At 44.1% G+C, this 25643-nt stretch overlaps 1 protein-coding gene across 4 annotated transcripts in view; it reads left to right on the top strand.

The window, feature by feature from the left end:
* The window catches only part of NCEH1 (neutral cholesterol ester hydrolase 1), a 29366-nt gene extending 3941 nt beyond the window's left edge, over nucleotides 1-25425 (top strand). The window contains exons 2-6 of one of the 4 annotated variants that reach the window (XR_010590575.1): nucleotides 8106-8334; nucleotides 11696-11765; nucleotides 16853-17024; nucleotides 18292-19252; nucleotides 19530-25425. Coding sequence is in view for 1 of the 4 variants with exons in the window: in XM_065557750.1 (XP_065413822.1) it covers nucleotides 8106-8334; nucleotides 11696-11765; nucleotides 16853-17024; nucleotides 18292-18909 (1089 nt within the window). In the remaining 3 variants the exon portion in view is untranslated. Of the gene's footprint in view, nucleotides 1-8105; nucleotides 8335-11695; nucleotides 11766-16852; nucleotides 17025-18291 lie in introns of all 4 variants that reach the window. The other 3 variants (XR_010590576.1, XR_010590574.1, XM_065557750.1) reach the window with 3 other exon arrangements.
* The last annotated feature ends 218 nt before the right edge of the window (nucleotides 25426-25643 follow it).

Genomic DNA, 25643 nt, shown 5'->3' on the forward strand with positions numbered 1-25643 from the left:
GTTCCATAGTTGTGGATGTGCAGCCAGGAAGGCGCTTAGTCCCCCACTTTCCCAAGTTTCACTCATGTGGAGCCTAATCCAAAGCTTGGCTTCAGCAAGCTTTGAATCAGCCCATAGTGGAGAGCTCCATGGTTCCAAATGAGCAGTGTAGTCAGGTGCATGTACGGTCCCTGAGACAGTCATGCCCCATCTCACTGGGGCTTTGACAATCATTAAAGGACCTTAGATTTGACCGCATAGCAGCTGGAGAGGCAGCGAAGGGAGCAGGGCACTGAGCTGATATGTTTCAGCTGGCCTGCACTGCTCAGCAGACATGCTGCCAGGGGGTACATTCAGGATACAGTATGTTGCAAAACTGTTGAGCTCAGAGGGCATGAATGTGTGTATCAGTAGAGTCAACATAGTGCTTAAAACGGTGGCAGCTGTGGAAAAAAAAGTCACAGGCAAGCTGTGACTGACCTGACCTTTGCCTGAGTCTGTGATTTCACTGCCCTCACTGTGTCAGAGCACAGGATTGTGATAGGTCAGCGTATGTGTGTGTTTCTGTATCTCTCTCCCTTTCAATTGGCAACATATTCCTGGCATGCGGGGAGACAACACCAGGATGGGATAGTGAGAAGGAATAGGAGTGTGGCAGAGAACGGGAGAAGAAAGGGGGAGCAGATTGAAGGTGAGGGAGATCAGAGGAGAAAGTGAGAAAGAAACCAAGAGAGAAGAGACAGTCAAAGTACATACGAGAACTAAAAGCCTGGGAGAAAGAAGAGAAAATATAAAGACTAAAGCCTTGTCCACACTACAACCAAGATTCTGCTGCATGTTACGGGCATGGTGGGTGTAACCAGTTACAAAAAAATGGGTCAGTTTATGTCCACACAGCAACTTTTCTGCCATCATGAATGTATGTACACCTGTCAGTCTAATTAACCATGAGGTTTTTTTAAGACGTGGATTCTAGGGAAATATGGGCAGCTATCCTAATCTGCCTTGCCAGGTGAGAGTGCCTGGAGGATATGTCATCAGCTGCACATGTGGCAGTCTGCTTTAGGGTGCTATCACAAACAGCTCTGGGGAAGGAGGACCAGTCAAACTGGTTACACAAACATTGGCAAGTTCTCGTGCCAACACAGCAAAGTAACTGTGCTGAACCCACTATAGGAAGACAAACATGCCTGCAGGCTGTGACCCCGATGCTAAGCTACACCTTTTGATTCCTGGGCTGGTGTTTGGTTCAGTCCTTGGTGTAAACTACAAGGGTGCTCTAGTTTATGACTGAGCTGCAATGCTCCCCACCTATCCGTAGCTCAGAACAGCTGAAGTACAATTGTTCTTGCCACTACCCCTTCCTCCTCCAACTCATCCCAGCAAGAGCCTAATATAGGGGCTTTGAAGCAGGGAGCAGTGTAGAACCATTATGCCAGTCTAATGCTCCCCTCCGTATTGGCAAACTTCCTGGTGGTGAAATCCAGATACCAATCAAGTTTTAAACACACGGGATGTGAGCACAACTCATGTTTAGAGCCAACAATGCCCCTAACTGGTTACAAACTCAGGGCATGGCTACACTGGAAACTTCAAAGTGCTGTCGCTTTGAAGTGCGAGAGAGGTCTCCCAGCGCTCCTGGTAATCCACCTCCACAAGCCTGTTTACACTAGCGCTTTAAAGCGCTCAGACTTGCTGCGCTCGGGGGGGGTGATTTTTCACCCCTCCTGAGCCAGCAAGTTAGAGCGCTATAAAATGTAAGTGTAGACAAGCCCTCAGTTAAACTGTAGCCTGTGCAGGGCTATGGAATAAAGAAGAGGGCATGTAGATGCAATGCAGAAATACAAGAAAGACATTGGGAGTGTCATTTAAAAAAAAGGGAGGAAGAGAGCAAAAGTGACATGATTTGAGGAAGTGCCTAGCACATTTCTCCACAATCAATCAAGGATGTCTGTCCTCAGATGATTAAACTCATATATAGCCTCAGGGATACTCACGGAGACACAAATGCTCACCACTCCTATTTCTGCTGGGTGCTTGCCAGGAAGCTGCGCCCCACCCTGTCAAACACAAACCAAGCCTCTGTGGCCCTGCCTCCACTAATGAAGTTTTCTAAGGGTACGTCTATACTTACCTCCGGGTCCGGCGGTAAGCAATCGATCTTCTGGGATCGATCCCAGAAGTGCTCGCCGTCAACGCCGGTACTCCTGCTCGGCGAGAGGAGTACGCGGAGTCGACAGGGGAGCCTGCCTCCTGCGTGTGGACCCGTGGTCAGTTCGAACTAAGATAGTTCGACTTCAGCTATGTGAATAACGTAGCTGAAGTTGCGTATCTTAGTTCAAAGTGGGGGGTTAGTGTGGACCAGCCCTAAGGGTATGTTTACACTGCAATTAGACACCCGGGGCTGGCTCATGTCAGTTGACATGGGCTCGCAGGGCTCGGGCTAAAGGGCTGTTTAATTGTGCTGTAGATGTTAGGGCTCGGGCAGCCCGAGCTTTGGGACCCTCACAGGACCCTAGAGCCTGGGCTCCAGCCCAAACCTGAACGTCTACACTGCAATTAAGCAGCTCGTTAGCCCGAGCCTTGCGAGCCCAAGTTGGCTGGCATGAGCCAGCCGTGGATTTTTAATTGCAGGGTACACATACCCTAAGTGCCCAGCCATTGCTTGCATTAGTTAACCTCCAAAAGTGCTAGCAACATTGGGAGTTCTTGTGCAGACACTGAGTTGCCAGTAGCTTTGCAACAAGCAGAAGTGCCCAGAGTCAGAGCCAGAGTATCTCCATATACTGTAGATTTTGATTGTAAATTCCTTCGGACAAGACTTTCTCGGTTAGTAACCAGCACATTCTCAGTCCCTACAAATGATAACCAATAATAACATGATAACCAATCTTTGCATATATCAAAGATATTTCTAATGCACCTGTCACTTCGGTAGCTAAGCACTAAGCACAATTAAAGAGTGTCTGGGTCTAACAGAAATTGTTCATTCTCTCTATACCCCGATGGACAGGAATGTGTGAACTTGGTAGGCTTTTTCCCTTTGATTGGTTTTTGACAATAGTAAGTTTAACTCAGTAAGTGGGAGTGGGCTGGCTCCATCACTCATGTAATGGGTGGGGCTTGCAAGGGAGCAGGGTAGGGTGACAGCATGTGATAGACTTGCAGGTAGCCAGCAAAACAATTTTCAGTGAAACAAAACAGGGATATGCCAAGGGACATGTGGGCTCCCTATCCAGAGAGAATGTGAGCTAAAATGAACAATTGGGCAAGACCTGTCCGCTCCTCCTGAAAGTGCTGGTTGTTGCACTAGCAGATCAGGCAGAAAAACTGTTTCACAAAATTTCCTTGGCTAAAGAATAACCTCTCAGAACCACCAGAAGACCCACAAAGGGCCAGATCACAGCTGGTGTAAATCAGCACAACTCCACAGAAGTCAATGCAGCTAGATGTCAAAGCATTACATAACTTTACTGAACTTCTTTGAACCTCAAAGGAAGCTTGGGGTAGTTCTTTGATCCACATGGACTTACTTTTCCCCTAATACAACGTGTGTGAGAGAAACCCTCCTGCATTCAACCTTGAATTGGATTTTCCTATGGGAGGAACAGATGGAGAACAGCATGATCTGAAATTCAAAGATACAAATTGTCTTGTGCATTCAGCATTTCCAGGGTTTGGGTTGATACTTTTTGTATTCTTTTTAATGGGAGGGCTTTCTTAAACACAGAGAGCTGGTGTTCAGTCAATAAAACCATAAACATTCTGGAACCTGGCTTCCTGAGAAGCCACCTCTTTCACAGCGTGATACTGCCGCAGTTTAAACAGGCTGCTGGGAGGGCATCCTTTGTCAGTGCCTCTCAGCTTTGGAAGTGGATTGCCCCCCTTAGTCCATTGAAGCTGAGATTTATAAAATTAGGCATACTTCAAAGCCTGCCTCTTTCCAAAGGCACATGTAGTGAAGGTGGCTTAGGGGCTTTTTATACACCAGATGGTTTAATGTTAATGCCTCGTATTTGTACTGAATATTGATCTTCATTTTGTAAAGTACCATAGGTGGGAGATTAGATTTATGGCCCCAAAGAAATAAAACCTCCACGACAAGGAATCTGCAGTCATGCTACAAATCCTTCTTTCAGTGGAGTTCCTCTGAAATATTATTTATATTACCATAGCGCCAAAGAGTCCTGGTCATGGACGAGGCCCCCATTGTGCTAGGTGCTGTACATATACAGAACAAAAAGATGGGCTTTACCTCTCTGTGTTTATGGGAATAGTGTGCTTCTGTTAAACTATCCATGCTCCAAAAGCTTTGACACTGTAGCCTGCAGTAACAGGCTCCCAGGCTTACCACTGGAAAGTGACCAGGGAAAATAACAGTGCAGAGATGTAGTAAATAAAAATGACTGTTTTTTATTAACCATCAGTGAAATACACATCCTTAAAATGAATTGGGAAAGCAGCAAAAGATTAACACTTAGTAGTATTAAAACCCATTTCCAGATGGCACTTTGGAGCCTAAATGACCTTTGATTTTTTTTCCCCCCTCCAATGAGACATGGTCTCCACCCAGTTTTTATTCTGGTATAACTATTTTGATTGGGGGCAAGGGGGAGTGATTATTTTAGTGATTTTTTTAAAGTTATACCAGTACAACCCCTAGTGTGGATGTAGTCTTACTGGTATAAAGATGCCTTATACCAGCATAACTTACCCCCCTTCCCATACAGGATTAGCTATACCAGATAAAAGACCTTTATACCAGTATAATGGCATCCACACTGGGGATATGTGTTTACTGCTGCAACTGCACCAGTATAGTTAGAGGTAAAACTTTTGTGAGCAGACAAGCCCTTAGACTCGTGAGTCACTTAGGTGTTTTTGAAAATTTTATCCATGATCTAGTCACAAAGTAAAATATCACTTCTGACACTTTCTCTAATGTTACTGGGTATCAGGCTCCCATGGATTTTGGTAACCATTCCCCTTACCTCCCAGCTCCACACTCTGAATTGCTGGGAATAATTATAAAAGGGCGCAGACTCCTCCCTGGTTTATAATATGCCTTAGCCAGGACAGGCGGTCAGCTTTCCAAAATAGTGAAAGACCTCACCTCCAACCCATCTATTTTTTTTTAAATGCCCACTAGTAGCTTCATTATCATAGTGTACTTGGTGGTTTGACCTGATATGTCCCTTCCGCATCCCCTCTTGGATCTTCCACAGCAGAGGTGGGCAAACTACGGCCCGCGGGCCACATCCAGCCCGCAGGACCGTCCTGCCCTGCCCCTGAGCTCCCGGCCGGGGAGGCTAGCCCCCGGCCCCTCCCCCGCTGTCCCATTCCCCCCCCCCCCCCCCCCCCCCCCGCAGCTACGCTGCCGCACAGCAGCGCTCTGGGCGGCGGACCTGCGTGCTCCTGCCGAGCAGAGCGGCAGCGTGTCTAGCTCCGGCCGGGCGGTGTGGCAGCTAGACATGCTGCTCTCAGTGGCATGGTAAGTGGGCCGGGGGGTTAGATAAGAGGCGGGGGTCCCTGGGGGCAGTCAGGGGACAGGGAGCGGTTGGATGGGGCGGAGGGCGGTCAGGGGATGGGGAACAGGGGGGTTGGATAGGAGGTGAGGTCCCAGGGGGCGGTTAGGGGTGGGGGGTCCCGAGAGGCGGCAGTCAGGGGACAAGGAGCAGGGAGGGTTGGATGGGTCGGAGGTTTTGAGGGGGGCAGTTGGGGGCGGGAAGTGGGAGGGGGCGGATAGGGGATGGGGGCCAGGCTGTTTGAGGAAGCACAGCCTTCCCTACCCGGCCCTCCATACAGTTTTGCAACCGTAATGTGGCCCTGGGGCCAAAAAGTTTGCCCAACCCTGTTTCACAGCATGCATGGAAAAAATATTATACTCTGCAAGCACAATTACTATATAAATCATACGTACACTGGGAAACAATTCTCTACCTTTTCGGCTGAAGGGGATCTCCCTTAGCTGGTAGTAGTAGGTCCTTTATCTTCTCTGGGCAAGATGCATAAACAAAGTGCAAGAGGTCAAATACCAGAATTGCATCCTGAGGGTATGTCTGCGCTGCAGCTGGGAACGTGCTTCCCAGTCCCGGTAAACAGACATGCTCTAGCTCTAGTCAAGCTAGTGCACTAAAAGTAGCAGGGTGGCCATGGACAGGAGCTCAGGCTGGGCACCTGACTATGTGCCCAGTCAGTTGGGTGGGTTTGCCCGAGCTTCTGCCTGTGCTGCCACAGCCACACTGCTATTTTTAGCTCGTTAGCTCAAGCAGAGCTAGTGTATGGCAGTCTACCCGCACTTGGGAGCACCCTCCCAACTGCAGCATAGACGTCCCTGAAGCCCATATGTAGGTAAAAAGTTAGGCCAGTGCTAGTTTTCTTGTTGAATCACAACAAAGGGCTCTGTGGGTGGAAATAAATTCCCAGCCCACTCTGCTTCTAGTGCTCTGATCTCATCCTAGGAGGCTAAACACTCAGTCAGAAAACACAGATGGGTTGATTAGCAAGCATCACCATGTTCCCTTGAGACCAATTCCTGCCTCTCAGTCACAAACTCCCTGCTCTCAGTCTTGTTTTCAGTAATTGAGATTTTTCCTTGAAGAAACGTACTGAAAGTGAAAAGATTTGTACTTCAGGATGAATCATTTATACAGGAGAAGAAGAATACACTTATGGCACCTTTTCTCCAGGGATTTCACAGCTTTTTAAACATGAATCAAGCCTTACAATCACTGTCCCTACAGGCAGGTATTGCAGTCAGTTTGGGGAAGAGTAAACTGAGGCACAGGCCCCAATTGAGTGAGCTACTCACACTCTTTCAGCTTGTAGAAAGGAAGGCAGGCTTTACTAGGTGATGCAATTCAGACTAGTAGTCAGTAGAAGAAAATCTGGATCTTTAGGATTCATATTTTCACTGGAAGTGTACAAAAGTTTGTGGTTATGGGATTTTATTAACACCTAAACTTTCCCAATACACTATGAGAAATGCAGAAATTAACTGTAATAATATAACAAAATAACTACTGTATATGTGCATTACTGCCCTCTACTGGAAGAAATTGAGACACTGTTCTAAGAGTCCTATGGTGCAGTGGTTCTCAATCAGGGGTATACATACGTCTGGGGGTATGCAGAGGGCTTTCAGGTGGTCCATCAACTCATCTAGATATTTGCCTAATTTTACAACAGGCTAAATAAAAAGACTTAGCGAAGTCAGTACAAACTAAAATTTCATACAGACAATGACTTGTTTATACGACTCTATATACTATAAACTGAAATGTAAGTATAATATTTATATTCCAATTAATTTATTTTATAATTATATGGTAAAAAATGAGAAAGTCGGCAATTGTTCAGTAATGGTGTGCTGTGACACTTTTGTATTTTTATGTCTGATTTTGTAAGCAAGTAGTTTTTAAGTGAGGTGAAACTTGGGGGTATACAAGACAAATCAGGCTCCTGAAAGGGGTACAATAGTCTGGAAAGGTTAAGAACCACTGCTATGGTGCTACCCACTCCCGAGGATTTTTTTTCAATCTAACTGTGCTTTTCAAATAAGTGTGTCGCAGTTCTAACCCACTGCCATCTTGATCTTCCAAGTGCTCACGGTGCTTTATTTTTTCAAAATATATATTAAGACAACTAAGGGTATGTGTACACTGCCAGAAAGACCTGGGACAGCAAGTCTCAGATCCCAGGTCAACTGACTTGGGGTCATGCAGCATAGATGTTCGGGTTGGAGCCTAGCCTCTGAGACCCACCTCCTTCGCTGAGTTTCAGGGCTCAGCCTTCAGCCCAAGCCCAAACAACTTACACTGCTATCTGTAGCCCCGCAGTGCAAGCCCCAGGAGCACAATTCAGTTGACCCAGCTTTTGAGATTCACTTCCATGGGTCTCTTTCTGTAGTGTGGACATGCGCTGAGAATTTCTAGGGGGCACAGTTTTGTCACAATATAACTTTGGAAGGCTTTGATATCATTCCCTCATGCGTGTTAAGTGCTGTTGCCTGTCTAGTTACAGATACTGTCTTCTGAAGAAAATTGCAAGGATATTTAATGCAACATAGTAGGATAAGCCTGTGAGTAACAAATTATTTTTCCCCCCACTCCTCAATTTCTCCCTAGTGCAACCTGGTTCACTGTCTAAGACTCAGCCATCATTTGAGAGTTCTGAATTATGTGATTGGTACTTTTGACAAGCTGGAGCCCTCGTCCTCTGAACACATTAAGATAACAGACGCCCTTTTTGATGGAGTGGAAGTCAGAGTGTTTGAACCGTCTCCAAAGCAAGACAAAACACTAAAGCGCAGTGTCGTTTACATCCATGGAGGAGGATGGGCTTTGGCAAGTGCAAGTATGTGTCTGTCATTAATTAGAGTGGATTATGATATGTTCTCATCACAACAGGTTCAGTGTAACTAAAAGCTCTTCTCCCACCCGGAAGCTGAGAGTTTTGCTCTCTGAGACATGTCTGAACCTAATGAGAGTTGGAATCCTGGGGCTATAGTAACTGTTCCAACTCTCGCCATAAGGGGGGGAGGGGGAAGTAATCCTGAAACAGAAAACAAGCACATATTTTATCAGCACATGGCTGCAAAAGAATCAGAAGCTTATTTTAAACACATACTGAAAAGAGAAGAGAGTTATTTATGGGGACTCCTTCATGACCAAGTTGGTGGTCAGTGGTTTTCAAAAAAATTTTCTGGCAATCCAGTTGAAGAAAATTGTTGATGCCCGCAACCCAACAGAGATGGGGATGAGGGGTTTGGGGTGCGGGAGGGGTTCAGGGCTGGGGCAGAGGGTTGGGGTGCAGGGGTGAAGGCTGCAGGGTGGGGCCAGGAATGAGAGGTTCAAGGTGCGGGAGGGCGTCAGAACTCTTGGCTGGGAGTGCAGGGTCTGGGGATGAGGGGCTTGGGGTGAAGGAAGAGACTCTGGATTTGCGGGGGGCTCAGGGCAGGGGATTGGGGCATGGGGTTGGGACGCGGACTTACCTTGGGCGGCTCCCGGTCAGTAGCGCAGCGGGGGTGCTAAGGCAGGCTTCCTGCCTGTCCTGGGACTGCGCTGTGCCCCGGAAGCGGCCAGCAGCAGGTCCAGCTCCTAGGCAGAGGTGCACAAGTGGCTCTGCGTGGCTCTTGCCCGCAGGCACCTCTTCCCCGCCCCAACTCCCATTGGCCAGGAACCAGTGCTCGGGGTGGAAGCAGTACGCGGAGTCCCGTGGCCCCCCTGCCTAGGAACCAGACCTGCTTCTGGGGCACAGCGCAGTGTCAGAACAGGTAGGGACTAGCCTGCCTTAGCTGGGTAGCACAGCCGACAGGACTTTAAACGCCCTGGTCGGCGGTGCTGACCACAGCTGCCGCGACACAGTGCCTTACATCCCCCGACCCAGTACTGGGTTGTGACCTGCAGTTTGAAAACCACTGGTGTAGATCACCGTGATCTCTGTGTTGCATGCCATGGAGGAAAGTAAACACTGACCAGATGATTACGGACCGATGGCTACATGATATATTTTGCCTAAGGCCAAGACAGCAGGTTCACCTTATAGCTTGTTGAAAATGTTGAAGCTTTTCATGGAAATGTTCCCATTTTTTTTGACTAGCTCTAAATTACATGTATTTGGAGTGATGTGCGACTGCAGGGGATAGAGGCAGCTACAGGGAGGCAGAGACCAAGCACTTTGGTCCTTTCTGCGTTTTTTAGCAAAAAACTGCCTTGGACGTCAAAGTTGCCTAAAACCATGTTAAGTTAACATGCTATGAATGTGGAAGGCAGTGCACAGCTGTAAAGCGTGATAGCCTGGCCACTAATCCAGCCATGCTATTGTCAGGGAGTAGAATCTTCAGTGTGGGGCTCTGAGTGCAAACACTCCCTGTGGGTGTCCTAAAGATCTGCATGGTTGGGGTGAAAATTGAAGGCCATGCCCTCTTCATCTTCTGTGCTGCCACGAACACTCCAAGAGGATAATAAAGCATACTGTATGTTGAAAGGTGCAGATTTAATTACTGCTTAGCCCTATGACAGTTTTAGTGTGAAGAGCCATTATGGGTGGGATTGTCAGAGGTGCCTTTGACTTTCAGTTGGAAGTGTGTGCCTAAGTCACTTAGGCACTTTTGGAAATGCCAGCATATTTGGCCCATAATTAGTAACTGTACCCATTCAAAATTCCTCTGCATTTCTGTTCTCACAAAATTCTCCCAATTAGCCCTGTGATGGCGCGGCCTTGTTGGTCAAGCTGGGGTGCCACCATCAGTCCAGTATGGGGGTAGTCCACTCCGCCACTCGGTCGTGGGCGTTCCCGTTACGTGGGTGATTTCGGCCATCTGTGGATTCTGAGCAGCAAAACAATCCAACAGTCTGTGGAATTAGCTCCCTAGTCAGGGCGAAGCAGCAAGCAAGCTGCAGCCCCTGCGTGGAGCAAAGTAAACAATTAGTCTATAGCCCGGCAGCTTCGTGGCTGGGGCAGTAAACAATCAAACAGACTAGGGAACTGGCCCCATTGGCCGGGCGAAGCAGCAAACAGGCTGCAGCCCCGGGGTGGGGCAAGGCAAGCAAACAATCAGGCTATAGGTCTCACGTCTCTCTGGGGGGCGTAGTTTAGGCAGCTTGCCTTCCACAGTGATTTCCGCAGCCGGCGGGTCGTCTGGCAGGTAGTCCCTCCCAGTCCCTGGGCTTTACCGCCAGGGGCACTGCAGGTACGTCTACAGGAGCCAGCCCCACCCCCATGACTGGCCTGCCTCCTTTTATCTGAATTCTCCACTTGGAGCATGAACGGCAGGGAAGAGGGGACGTGGCCTCCTGAGTCACAATGATTGGTCCGCCCCCGGTGGCCCAGTGCAGGGCTGGTCACAAGACCCTTCAGGAAGACCTGTCATAGGCAGCTGTTAGTGATGCTTTATAGAACGTGGTCAGCTGCACTTGTTCTGTAGTAACTTGCATAGCACTCCCACGGGGCAGAATGTGTGCTTCACAATTACTGTGCTTCACTCAGATCACTGGAACTCTAAACACATTATTGCAGTTTAAGATGTAAACGTTAGTGGCAGAAATATTACTGCTAAATATTAAATCTCAAGACTGTGTACTTTAAAGAGATGCTTAATACATTGTTATATTCTCCACCACCATGAAATACCTATTCAGTAACTGAAGAGGCATAGAATTAGAGAAAATGAGTACCCTGAGAAATAAGACGGCTTTGAACCTACTGCCTTGACTCAGGTGAGCAGTCCCATTGACTTTAATAGGACTACTACCTTGAGTAGAAACTGCAAGTTTAGAGTCCAGCATGCATAATATAATGAACACATGTACAATGACTAGCAAAAAAATAGCATTTTTCAGACACTAATGCGGTTAGGTAGTGGTAAGTGAAACTGAGGCAGAGAGGTGAAGTGACTTGCCCGAAGTCAACACAATAAGTTGATGGCAAAGCCAGGAAGAAAGTGCACAAACTGCTAAGACACAAACTGTGTTCATTCCACTAGATCATGGTACCTGCTGTTATACACTGACTGCATTCCATTTATTTACATTTGCATATTTACTGATAATGATGAGTGTCTATTATAATGTCAGGGGTTTGTTTGTTTTTTACAGGATTGAATATAAGTGCTTGCTGTTTTTCTTATGAATCTAAAGATATGTAGAGCTGTGTGCAATATGCATATTAACAAAATTTACTGTCTTTCACTAACATTTGGTCCTCTTATTCCCAGGAACAAGCTTCTATAACAATCTCTGCAGGATCATGGCAGAATCTCTGAATGCTGTAATTGTCTCAATTGAGTGAGTAATCAACAAAATCTTAAAGTATGTAGAAATATAGATCATTATGAATGAGTTAATTGCTTTTTTCTTTGTCGTGACTTGTTTAAAAGGTTTTCATTTGAAAAAAATCTCTTTAGCAGGACTTGATATTTTGTGTCCTTCTCAATGACAGTGGATTAGAATGGTATCTGAATATTTTTCTAATTATAAGAGATAATGGCACCCTCAATTGTACCGGACATTTAAAAGTACATAGTAAAACGGGAGCGAGGGGGAGCCACTTTAACTGGAACTAAAAAGCCACAATCTTGCTAACATATTCATACGAGTAGTCCTATTAAAAACTGTGGGTTTACTCAGATGAGTCGGTAACTCGTGCATCAGTGCTTGCAGGATTGAGATCACAATACAAACACAGACACACTTTCTATATACACACACAAACCCCCTCACCTTTTGAAGGAAGAGAGAAATACCTATCCCTCAATCTCTCCAGTCAGTGGGTGGAACTGTTGTCTCTCTCAGTGGTCACTGTGATTGTGCTTCCCAGCAGGAGGTTGAGATTTGTGAGGCAGATTTGAACTAAGGATACTTCTGGTCCTTTTAGAAACCAGCGTTTAAGTTGTATTAAAGTATGGTATAGAACTTCAAGTGGCAGCTGATTTTTACCACTGTTGCTTAACTAAAACATGCAGTTTGTGCCCCCTCCTCCACAAACAGACACTTGATACATTGAGCTAACCTCACCCCGAACACTTAAAGTAAGTACATCCATTTATTCGTGTCTGAATACTGGTGACATCAGAACAGAATTTTTGGAAGTCTTCACAATCCATCGCTAACTTCATGCTGACCTTACAGTGATCTGCTGCACACCATCCATTTCCTCACTTGTCATCCCCTGCTACAATGCCCTTCCACCATTCCTTCCATAATAACTTTCTCAAGGTTATTGCTATCTCTACGCCTAATGTAAGCAAAGTACAGAAGTTTGCATGTATAGATTTCTGACATCAGAATCTGCTGCTCTCAAATAATATTTCTAACGTAGGCATTAGTCTTTTTCTGTCCACACATGAAGGTTACCTGACGGTATCACAAAGAACCAAATCAACTATGTAATGATACAGCTATACCGGAGATCAAGTACACCATGAACACAGACTTTCCTGAGTGCAGACTGGGTTAGACCATCAGCTGTTAGCCTGAACCAAAATTAAAACTTAAACATAAGACAGTCAACATTTGGACTTATCCGAAATCAACGACCATTATATAACTTCAGTCCAGAATGGGTTTGAGTCATTGGCACAGGTGAAGGAGAACAATAGAACAATCCCAACAAACGGAGGTAAAATGAAAACTGTTATGCTCAAAACCACCAAAGCACACTTTCTGAAATGTCACTGTCGGACTGCTCCATGGGGCAGGTGCTTGAGCTAGTGGAAAAATGGTGCAGAGTGAAAGAGAATAGCTTGGAGATAGAAGAATGTAGGAGAGAATATAAGGAACTGAGCAGATAGATTGAAAGGCAGACTAGATCAGTCAAGGGTAAATATCTAAGGGCAAAATGTATGTAACTTGAGAATTATAAAGAGTAATAGCACAAAAGGTATGTTCACAGTGGTCAGGTTTCTTACCAACAGGTTTTTCTGTGATCAATAAAATATCATGATGGCAGAGCCCTCACTGAGGGTGATGGTATTAAACACAAGTGTAGAGATTACTGTGCCAGTATGTGTGCCTCACCTGATAACTGACCCACACTTTGCACGAGTACAAAATCACTACACAAGCTGGAAGTCAGTGGCGAATTCAGGCCTTCTCTTTACTTTATGGAGTCTCCTCAGTTAGTTTAACAACCCTCTAAGTTGCTAAGTACATTATGGGCCACTGTAATAAACCAGAAGAGGGAAATTTGAGTGGTTGCATTAAGCACTTTTCTTTTGTAAATGAAAATATTAAAGTTGACAGAAGAGGGGGGCCAGTGACTGAATTAATGAGATTATTTGCCAATTTTCGTGATCAAATTACAGCCTCATTATGCAGAATTGATTTTACTGGTATAATATTCATTCCAATATAATTTAAGTGTAGTTGTTTCCAGCTCCTTTTAATTGTCTCCTCTAATAAACACAAAAATAAATGAGCAAGATGTTAGCCATTGCAGACAAGTGGCTATCACTATATTGAAATGTCCCTTATTATTCCTTTTCTTGTTTATGATGCTGTAATTCTGCCTGTTTTGGCAAGCTGTTTGTCTTCTCTACCCAACCCATTATCTCTGTCAATCAAGCCTTTTGTACTCAGTGCAGTCTAATTTGATTTCTCATTAGTTTAATTGCACATTTTTTCACTTGAATGTTGCATACCCAATCTGTTATCCAGTTGCACAGGGGATTCCCAAAGGCCTATCATATCTTACTTTATCTGATGTAATACACAGATTGCTTTCTAAAGCCTAAATAGTTTTAAGAATTTGAAAAACTTCTTATTAATCTCAATATTATGCCTGAAATTTATTTTGCGCATATCATTTCTGTTGGATGCAAAACAGTCAGTCAGTAGAATATAGAAGTATACTCTAGTATGGCACATGTTGGTTTTATGCAAAGGCGTGTGCTTCACGGTGAATCAATTCTTATACTGGATACAGGAGATAGCATTTAAGAGTGTTAGTCAATCCACCACATTATATTCAATAAACCCCACAAGGCAACATTAGTGAGATCAAATCAGTGAGCAGATACAACAGTTGCATCCTAAGCAGGCTGAAAGTTAAGGCCGTGTCTAGACTAGAATTTAAAAGGGTGTTGTTAGCTAGTGTAGACAAGACACACTGCCTCTAACGTATGCTAAGCTGGTAGAGTTGAGGCCTTCATTTTGGTTAGCACATGTTAGCTAACATTCTAACAACACATACTAAATTATACAAGGTTTAAGAGAATAAGAACTGCAAAAACAGCCTACTGAGGTAGTGTGGCCTAGTGGATAGAGCAGCAGACTGGAACTCAGGAGACCTGGATTCTATGTTTGGCTGTGCCACTGGCCGGCTGGGTGACCATAGGTAAGTTATCTCACCTATTTGTGCCTCAGTTTCCCTATCTGTAAGATGGGGATAATGGTACTGATCTTTGTAAAGCACTTTGAGATCCACTGATGAAAAGCACTATATAAGAGCTAGTTATTATTATTATTAGACATAAGGGCACATGTTGCTGTTGCCAGGCTGGCATGATAAAGAAGGGAGCAAGTTTTGAAGGTGCTTTTTAATCAGCTGCCCATGTGACAGTAGGGGGACTTTCCAGCATGGTCAAAAGACTCAGCCTGATTTGCAAGCCTCAAATTAATCCCACAACAGAGAAAGGGTCATCACAACCCCACGTCTACCCATCAGCCAGACTCCTGGTACCCCAGTGTTGAGGATGGTGTAGCTTCCAAGCAGCATCCTGCTTGCAGTATCAGCCGAAGACTACTCCAGGAACAAAACCAAGTTTGCAGGGCCTGTGAGATTTTTAAATACAATAGATCACTTTGGGGAGAGAGAACAAAAGGCTGACTGATTAAGAGTAACTTTCTGAGGGTGTTTTCTGTAAAAGCCACAACGTTAGGAAACAATGTCCAAGGCTATCCTGTTAGCTTCCTGAGTGGAGGAGTTGACAGTTTTTTTCTGCGGGTCTAAAATGTCCGGAAACACTACATTTCCAACCGGTGCAGTTAGACACATTTATATTACAGCCCCACCTACTGGCACCAGTACCACCACAAGTTGCACATAATACCACCATTCTGATTTGGTTCACAAGTTGGGACACAACAAATACTGACTTCTGCCTCGGTTGCAAACTGATCAGAAAAGACTGCTCGGAATGGCCAGTTGCTCACAACAATCCTAACAGGGAAAATAAAAGAAACCAGACTCTTCTCCTGCTGTGAACACTGAAGAAAAGAGTAGCTTTTCTATTGCCGCTGATGGCAAGGGAAGTTGTGGAATTCCCATCATTGGAGGTTTTTAAGAACAGGTTGGACAAACACCTGTCAGGGATGGTATACTTAATCTGTCTCAGCGCAGAGGGATGGACTTGATGACATCTCAACGTCCCTGCCAGCCCTGCATCTCTATTATTCTAATAAATTAAGCTGAACATTTCAGGTATATGGCGAACAGTTTTTTCCTGTCCTGAAGAAGTTTTCAAGATACTGAAAAACTTTTAACTTTTCATCCTGATTCATCAAAAAACCCCTCCCCCAATTTCAGTTTGGGTCAATGGTATTTACACAGCTCTAGAGAAACCCTGAAACCCCCAAGGGTTTAAGTAATGACTGAAGAATCATTCATCTCCCACTGTTTTTTGAAGAGCAAGGAGGGCTAACAGATACAACATTGCACTGGGAGTCAGGAGATCTGCATTCTATTCTCGGCTCAGCCATTGGCCTGCTGGATGCTCTTGGGCCAGTCATTTCACTCGTGCCTCAATTTCCCCCACTGTAAAGACTTCCTTTGTAAAGCACTTTGAGATCTTTTGATGAAAAACACTAGATATGAGCTAGGTGTTATTATTATTCCTGGTCCACATTCATTTCACGTTGCATATGCTGTAGCTGTGTTAAATGTTTCCACTAACTAGAATTATAAATGCAGGGGACAGGGAACTCCATAACTTTGATTTTGTATCCTTATTCTATTGGGGACACCTGGCTTACCCTTACCGAGGTGGGCTAAGCAGGGTATTCAGCCTCCACACCAAGCAGATATTACCACCTGCTTTTTATCGATGTAGTGATAAAAACATGAATGAATGAATGAATCCTCACATTTTGAGATCCTCTATTGGGAGATAACATAAAAGTTCCACTTAACAATTTCCTAATTTATTCATATTCAGTGAGTTAGCATCACTCTTTCAGAATTAGAGTTGTAATAACAACATGTAGGTAGTTAAATACTGTTTAAGTGTTAAATGTTTCATATTTCAACCATAATATTTAAACTAAGTTATTTCTGCATTTTACTATGCACCTTATAGCACATAATAGTCCTGCTAGAAAGGTACATTTTCTGTGTATAATGATTATCCTATGTAAGCCTCTTTCTTCTTTTGTAGGTACAGGCTGGTACCAGAGGTTCATTTCCCTGAGCAATTCCACGATACTTTACGTGCAACGAAGTATTTTCTGCGGTCTGACATCCTAGCTAAATACTCAGTTGACCCAGGTCGAATTGCAATTTCTGGTGATAGCGCAGGAGGAAATTTGGCTGCTGCTGTGTGCCAGCAGGTAACATCCACTGCCTGTATCTATCACAATAACAATCCATATTCCAGCAGTGCACATGTGTAGACAGATTATTTGTGCTGCATCATCGCAAAGTGACAGACTAGCTTTCGAGATAGAATGGTAGTGGTTCACTGTCAAAGCCAGCTGCTAGATATTTTACATAAGTTAAGACCTGTCAGTTATTTCTGAATCAAGCAGTGCTAGAAAGTCTTACTGCTTTTATAAGTTGTTATGGGCCAGATTTTAAAAGTGCAATTTAGGTACCAACCTTTACCCACTGTGCTCATGAATCCTTTATTTGCCTGCATAAGTTGCTAAGTGGGCATATAAATGCATAATTCATAAATTCAGTTCCCTATTTTGTGAATAAGCAATTTTTGCAACTGCCCGTCTTTGAAAATGACCTTATTTCTTTTAATACAAATGAAGGGGAAATAATTTTTTTTAATGAAATGGCATTTTTTTCCTCACAGGAAGACAATTTAACAGAAAAGTTAGAATTCAATTGTAGGAAAAATCTATTTTCCCTGCTGTTCATACCATATGTATTTCTAATCTAAATTAGTGTGAATTTGATCTGGTTGGAATTTTTAAGGCAGCCTTAATAAGGGGTAATTACCATTAATCAAGCAATAAGGGGCAATTACCAAAGCAAGTCAGTTCTTTAGGACTAGTACCCAGGAGAGCATCCCTTTTTTGGAAATGGCATGTCTTACACCATGTCTACACTACCACTTATGCTGGCAAAACATGTTGCTCGGGGGCATGAAAAACACATACCCCTGAGCGATATAAGTTTTGCCGGCATAAGTGGTAGTGTGCATAGCGCTATGTCGGCGGGAGAGCTTCTCCTGCTAACATAGCTACCACCACTCGTTGAGGTGGTTTTATTATGTCAACGGAAGAGCTCTCTCCCATCTGCATAGAACTGCATCAGTAAAACTGTGCCGCTGTAAGCTTGCTAGTGTAGACATGGCCTTATTCTCACGTATACTGGTGTGAATCAGCTCTGACTCCATTGAAATCACTGGTGTAAAAGCAGTGCAGGTGAGAACAGAATCAGATCTAGACTGTTAATACTCCAGACTAAGAGCAAAATTCTCTGCAGCGGAGTTACAGCAGCAGAGCATTTGTCCATAAAACACCAAATGGTGGTTTCTCTCCTCTTGGGGGAATGAATTGTGGAATCAGTGATGTAGGATCAGACACAGCATAAGCAACGACCGCTTTTTTACAGTCTGGATTCTGTCCTGTGTTTTTCCTACAGCTTAGTCTAGATGACAGTGTGACCAACAAACTGAAGCTGCAGGCTTTAATCTATCCAGTCCTTCAGGCATTGGACTTTAACACTCCTTCATACCAGCAGAACACTGACATGCCTGTTCTTCCTCGCTTCGTCATGGTGAAGTTTTGGATAGACTATTTCAATGGTAACTATGACTTTGCCCCCTCAATGCTGATCAACAACCACACTTCCCTGGACGTAAGCCAGGCTGTTTATTTCAGGGGACGTCTGAACTGGACTTCTCTCCTGCCTTCGACGTTCAAAAAGAATTACAAACCTGTGATACAACCCACAGGGAAGGCCGAAATCATCCAGGAAATACCTGCACTACTTGACATACGTGCAGCTCCATTGCTAGCAGAAAAAGAAATTTTCCAGCTTCAGCCAAAGACCTACATCCTGACTTGCGAGAATGATGTCCTGAGAGATGATGGAATAATGTATGCCAAACGGTTGGAGAGCACAGGTGTGGAGGTCACACTTGATCACTTTGATGACTGCTTTCATGGCTGCATGATCTTTACTATTTGGCCTACCAATTTCTCTTCAGGACATCGGACCAGGGACAGTTACATAAAGTGGCTTGCTGAAAACCTGTGAAGAAAGTGAGTCCTCTCTAGAAGGCACATAACAGTCGACCTAAAGCTCACTGCTTCAAAAACAAAAAAGTTGTGCACTTTTAGGCTATCTAATTTCATTTGTTCAAGATTATGTCATAGAGCTTCTGTTGCAAGAAGTAGCGTGTCACTAACTACTTGGTTAATAGCTGATTAGCCTTGTCCAGCATAGCAATTTGCTAAATACTTATTAAACACTGTTGTATGCAGTGTAGTTGTAGCCATGTCGGTCCCAGGATATTAGACACACAAGGTGGGTAAGGTAATGTCTTTCATTGGACCAACTTCTGTGGGTGAGGGAGACAAGCTATTGAGCCACAGGGCTGGTCCCCACTTAGTCCGGACTTCGGACTAAGGTACGCAAATTCAGCTACTCGAAGTACCTTAGTCCGGACTTACCGGGGTCCAGACGCGGCCGGAAGTCTCCCCCCGTCGACGCTGCGTACTCCTCTCGGAGAGCTGGAGTACCGGCGCCAATTGTGGGCACTTCCGGGATCGATCCGGGATCGATTTATCGCCTCTTAACCAGACGCGATAAATCGATCACAGAACATCGATTGCGTGCCTCCGGACCAGCCGGTAAGTGAAGACTAGCCCACACAGAGCTCTTCTTCAGCTCTGGTGGGAAAGGTACTCCCAGCATCACAGCAAAATGCAAGGTGGAACAGATTGTTTTTCATAAATAGTTAGCACATATGCTAAGGGACCATTTAAGGCAGAATGGCCCATTAACACCTCCTCAGTCATAGGACAAAAAGGGGGGGTTAGTGGGTTACAGATTGTTGTAATAAGCCATAAATCCAGTGTCTCTGTTCAGTCCATGATTTTTAGTGTCTAGCTGAGTAATGAATTTAAATTTTTGATGCTCAGAGTACCTTTCCCAGACCTGAAGAGCAGCTCTATGTGATTCAAAAACTTGACTCTCTCACCAGCAGAAGTTGGTCCAATAAAAGATATTATCTCATCCACCTTGTCGCGCCATTAAAAACTAATCAGTTGTAGATTCAGATGTGACATCAATTGCAGCCATGCTGAATGAACACTGAGCAGTTCTCAACAAGAAAATCAGTGTTCCTCAAACTTATGCTTATTGGTCACATTTTTCAAGTTTGGGTGCATAACATTAGGTACCAACGCCACAATTTTTAGTTAACGGTTTTTTGGTTTTAGGCACTTAAATAAGGGTAGCCTGATTTTCAGAGGTGCTGAGCATTTAAAAATTCCACTGATGTCAAGGGAAGCTGTGGTGCTCACCAACTTTGAAAATCAAGCCACTTATTTAGGTGCTTAAACATGGATTTAGGTGCTGGCCTTTAAGCACACAGATTTATAGGTTTTTTAAAAAAACAGTTCCAACTTCAAGGCATTTTAAAGCATGCTAAGCAAGCCTTTTACCCAAAAATGTAACAACTTTGGAATCTGGTCCTTTTTTGAAACAAGCACAGTGCTGAAAAAAATATTGTAAAAAAGAATGAAGCATCTGTTGACTTTAACGGACATTGATCCTATACACAGACAAAGCAGTCTGCACGCTTATATGTAGGACCAATGGAAACTCCACCAAATGCAGATTCCATATGTGAATTTACATCTTTAAATTTGATTACATTTTTGCCAAAGGTTGTGACTATGCCTGCCTTTAAAATTTCAGCTTTATGACCACTTTAGAGAAAATATGAAAATACTAACAAATAAAAAAGCCCTCTGTGTGGTTTGCACTGATGTTTGTATTTAACATTAACAATTGTTCTTCACTGAGGGCATGGCTACACTTGCAGGTGTAGAGTGCTTTGAGTTAAACCAGCCTTCGTAGAGCGCAGTAGGGAAAGCGCTGCAATCTGTCCACACTGACAGCTGCAAGCGCAGTGGCGTGGCCACATTTGTGGCACTTGCAGCGGCATTGGGAGCGGTGCATTATGGGCAGCTATCCCAGCATGCAAGTGACTGCAACGTGCTTTTCAAATGGGAGAGGTGGGGTGGAGTGTGACAGGGAGTGTGTTGTGTGTATGTGGGGGGAGAGAGAGTGGGGTTTTGGGGGGCTGAGAGCATGTCAGCATGTTGTCTTGTAAGTTCAGACAGCAGTAGACCTGCCCCTCCCTCTGCCTCTCTCGCTCACACACAGGATTCCACAGTAACGGCTTGCATGTGGGCTGTCAGAAACAGAGCTTTGAAAGGGCATTTCCGCATTCCTACAGTGATTCAAAACAATGACAAGAGTGGCCACTTGACTTAAGGGGATTATGGGACATTTCTGGAGGCCAGTCAGAGCGCAGTAATGCAACACCTTGTTCACACTAATGACCGGGCATTGTAGCCAAGGCGCAGCAAACGTTATTCCTCTCGCCGAGGTGGAGTACCAGCAGCACTGTAGCCGCGGAGTCAGAGCGCTCTACATGCCTTGCCAGTGTGGACGGGGAGTGAGCTAGGGCGCCCGAGGCTCATTTATTGCACTGTAACTCGCAAGCCAAGCCCTGAGTCTCTTCTGTGCTTGTAACTTCCATTCATTGTCTTCCTTGCTTTTTGGAGGAAGTTTCCCCGTGTAGCAAGTAAAATCACTAGAGATGAGCTTGACCCTAAAGTCCAGATTCAAATGGAACTAGACAGCTGGATCTTCTCTCTCATGGATGGAACCAAAATCCCAGATATGAATAGCCTATGCTACTGGGGAATCAAGCTCTGCAACTTGAGCTCCTCTCTAAAATAGCCAGACAACCACAACTGAAGTTTTAAGACAAGGATATGGAAACTACTTACAACAGTGTGTATTTTGCATAATGTTTGTTGTTTTTGTTGTTGTTGTTGTTATTGAATGTAAGCTGTGACAAACTGACAAAAGCCAGGAACTTGTAAGCTAAGACAGAAAGAGTGATGGTCTTGCAATCTAAGTCCAGTGCTTTAACTTGCGATAGCTGATTTCAGTTCTGAGCTCTGCCACTCTGTGTGTGACTTTGAGCAACTTGCTTCATCTTTGTGCCTCAGTTCTTTCTTCTGTAAGAGAGGGAGTAATATTTCTGTATTTCACAAGGGTGTTGAAGATAAATGCGTAAACGTTAATGAGGCACTGTGATACTACAGGGGACTCTGTTAAAGGTTCCCATTCTTCAGTCTGTATTGTATTGTTCTGTACTTTGCCAGCTTGGCCCATTGCAGTGCATGCCCTCTGATGAAGACAACTTATTTCTTTGGCTCAGCTTTCCAGTACTCTGCAAATTTACAGCACTAAAGTAAGCACCTTCCTGGCTTTTATCAATTTATTATGGACCATCTTAAAATAGAGCCTTGTTTGTACTTGATTTCTATGGGAAGATTCTAGAAAGTCCTAAAACACATGTACTGGGTGGACCAGATTGACTTCCACATTTTTAAAATGGATATTTAGAGGTCCATTTTCATTGGTATGTGCACATATGTACTGGGAGCTAATGGCAGAATGACCTTGTTGTCTCATATGAGTTCATAGCAAGAAACAGCAGGATGTTGATATAATTGTGTGTATTAAGAAAGGTTAACAAGAGAGGGCCCCAATCCATGCTGAACCACGAGAGCTTGAAACTAATCTCTGGCTTAGGTTCACACAGAGGGCACAACCCAAGCCAATTCTAATAATTGGCCAAGTAAAAACACTGACACATATTCTTCTCTCAGTTGCATTGGTTTCAATTAATTGCCTTCAGTGGTGATACTTCAGATTTGTATATATGTAAATTGGAGCAAAATTTGGCCAGTGTATCCAAATATCCCAAAATGTAGGTAGGTTCCGCTCAGATCTGGATTTCAAATCTCCCCCATCAGGAGTGTTATGGATCCAGGGTTTTAGTTCCAAAGCTACTGGAAATACTCAAAAACCACCTTGCAAATCTTAACATAGGGACTACACCAAACTCCACTGAAGTCAATGAAAACATTTCCAGTGAGTTTAGTTGGCTCTATTTCGGGCCTTTGTGGCTATGGGCCTGATCCAAACTCTACTGAAGTCAATGGCAGTCTTTCCATTGACGTCAGTGGGCTCTGGATCAGACCTTGTATTTCAAAAAATAAATCTCAGTACCAAAAATAGCTTAAGGTACACTTGGCTACAGGTTTATAAAATGCATTTTAGAAAACTCAAGTTGCTATAGTACTACAAAATAGCATCCAAGTGGTTAATAGTCCTGTACATTTGGGGTTGTATTCTATAATAGAAAAATTGGCCCGAAGACCTGTCTGCAAAAGTTTTAGCCCTGCATATGTTTATGGCAGTTATAAATCCCTAATATGAAGTTATAATGGAACTACTGATCTATTTTAACTGTAGTGACGTGGTTAGCACAGCTAGAATATATGTTCAGGGAGCTGGTTGTAAAGTTCCTTCATGCACTGAAGCATATTAAATTCTTGGCACAGAAGATGGTAGCAAGTAGATAGCTGGATTGAATTTATTCACTGTCATCGCCATCTTGATGTGAAATCCACAATGGCTGCATTATATGAAGGTGAAGCAACAGCAGCAACTTGTTATATCAAAGTATCTGAACAAGTTTTACCCTGCAGCTAAGTAACAAGTATATGGTACTTAGCTGTAAAGCTGCATAATATGTCCTCTAACGGGTTACAAGAAATCAGGGTTCCAGCTCTGAAAATACTTATTGAGTATAGCAGCACAAGACACTTTCCAGAAATTCCACATCAGCCTAAAGTAAGCCATAGCTTGTTCTCCTCTGTATTTCTACTTCTCGCCTCCTTGCTCTAGTTTTTCCCACGATCGAAGTTTACAGGATATATTCTCTTCTGAGTTAAACTGGAGTAACTGCACTGACACCAGTCTAACTCAGCTGAGAGTACAACTTGGCCCAATATGTACTGTGAGGCAAATCTGATTCTTGCCAGGAAGAGATTAAGGTAAATCAGTGTTACAATACATTGATTTACTCCAGTGACTCAACATTTTTTGAAGAGCCGCATTTGGATAGGCCTAAATCCTGGGAGGTACTGAGCTCTTTCAACCCTTATTCATTTCAATGGGAGTTGGGGCTTTTAGCACATTGTTACCTTGTACAGATATTGGATTTACTCCTATATATTTCAAATGTTTATATTTATCTGAAAACATTTCAACTTCTTTTAGAAGTCATACTAAGTAACCTACTGAATTTTTGGTAAAAATAGACCAATACTATTAATTATTTTTTGAAGCTAGCTTTTTTCCGCTACACAAATTAGGTCTCCTCATCCATAGTGAGAGCAGAATGTTTCTGGTGACCATAAAAGCACCAATTTTGGACTTAACGGTCACTGAGAAACCAAAGAGAAGTTCACCCAATAGAACCATTAGTAGTTAGGTCCTGTTTTCACTAACCAGGCAATGGCGACTCGTGGGAGAGGCACAAAAGGTCAAGTGATCCTCCAGTAGGATCAGGTGCCCCCAGCAGCCAGCCTGGGATGGAGAGAGGAAGGGGCAGTGTCAGAGCCAGAAGGGAAGAGGTGGGGCCAGAGCCTCTCCTCTTCCAAGCACCCTGCCCAGTGCAGCATAGCAGCTAACTGGGAGAGTGCCTGGCTGCGACAGCAGCAGACTGCCCCCCACCCAGGCTCAGTTTCTGGGGAGAGTGGCCAAGCAAGCCAGAGCCACCTCCCAGCATGCTCAGAGTCAGGTCCTGTCCCCAGGAGCTGAGCAGCGACTAGTGATTTTGGGTGTCCAAGTACAAACATGTTAAAGGGCCCTGATTTCCAGAGCTACTTCCTGAATTATAGATTATTAGGGTTGGAAGGGACCTCAGGAGGTCATCTAGTCCAACCCCCTGCTCAAAGGACCAATCCCCAAATGGCCCCCTCAAGGATTGAACTCACAACCCTGGGTTTTGCAGGCCAATGCTCAAACCACTGAGCTATCCCTCCCTCCTAGTGTCCTTAGGTGTTTCAAGTTGAGCACTCAAAAATCACTAGTTGCTTAAAAGTCCTGAACTTAGTTTTGCTGCCTACTTAGACCATTTCCCTAACAAGGGCAGAAGGGGCCACTGTGGCTTTTAAATTATTAGGGTTTTTCCTTTAATTTCCCAGATATTGTTCTAGACTTTGTTTTTGAAGTTAGTGTTTGGACATTTTTTGTATCCCCACGCATCTTTTACTAAAAAAAGTCACCAAGATTGTGTGGAAGCAGAGAAAGAACTGACAGGAAGGGGATTGCAATGCTTCCACAATTGTCTGACTTGCTTCGCTAAAAAAAAAAAAAAAAAAAAAAAAAGCTAATGACAAAATAGTGGGTTAACTTGATTAAAATCCTTTAAGCTGCTAAATTCGGCAAGTAACAAAATATAGTTAAAGCCCAGTTGGGTTTGCATTCTTGTATTTGTGAAGATGTTCAAGAACCAAAAGAACAACATACTTGGTGTGAGAGCATGTAATATCTTATGCATGACCAGTTTCTGCTTCTTTCCCACTGCAGGGGAAAAGAAGTCATAAGATTTAATTTGCAGGCGTGCTGCAAGTGTGATACACAAACAATCAATAAATAGATCAAAATGTATTTGTTGTACATCTTTTTTCATGACCATATTGTGTATGCAAAAACCATTCCTAGTGACAAGAGGACAATACAATGTGACCCAGAGCCTTAAGGTACTGTATTTAAAAGGTGCCTAAGTCTTCCAGACACCATTCTTTCAAAAAACACTTCACAGTGCCACCTAACCCCGTAAACACCTAAGTCCCCTAGGCACATAAGTTTTTGCTGGTCAGTAGTCA

The sequence above is a fragment of the Chrysemys picta genome, chromosome 9 (genome assembly GCF_011386835.1).
Source record: "Chrysemys picta bellii isolate R12L10 chromosome 9, ASM1138683v2, whole genome shotgun sequence".
Classification (NCBI taxonomy): domain Eukaryota; kingdom Metazoa; phylum Chordata; order Testudines; family Emydidae; genus Chrysemys; species Chrysemys picta.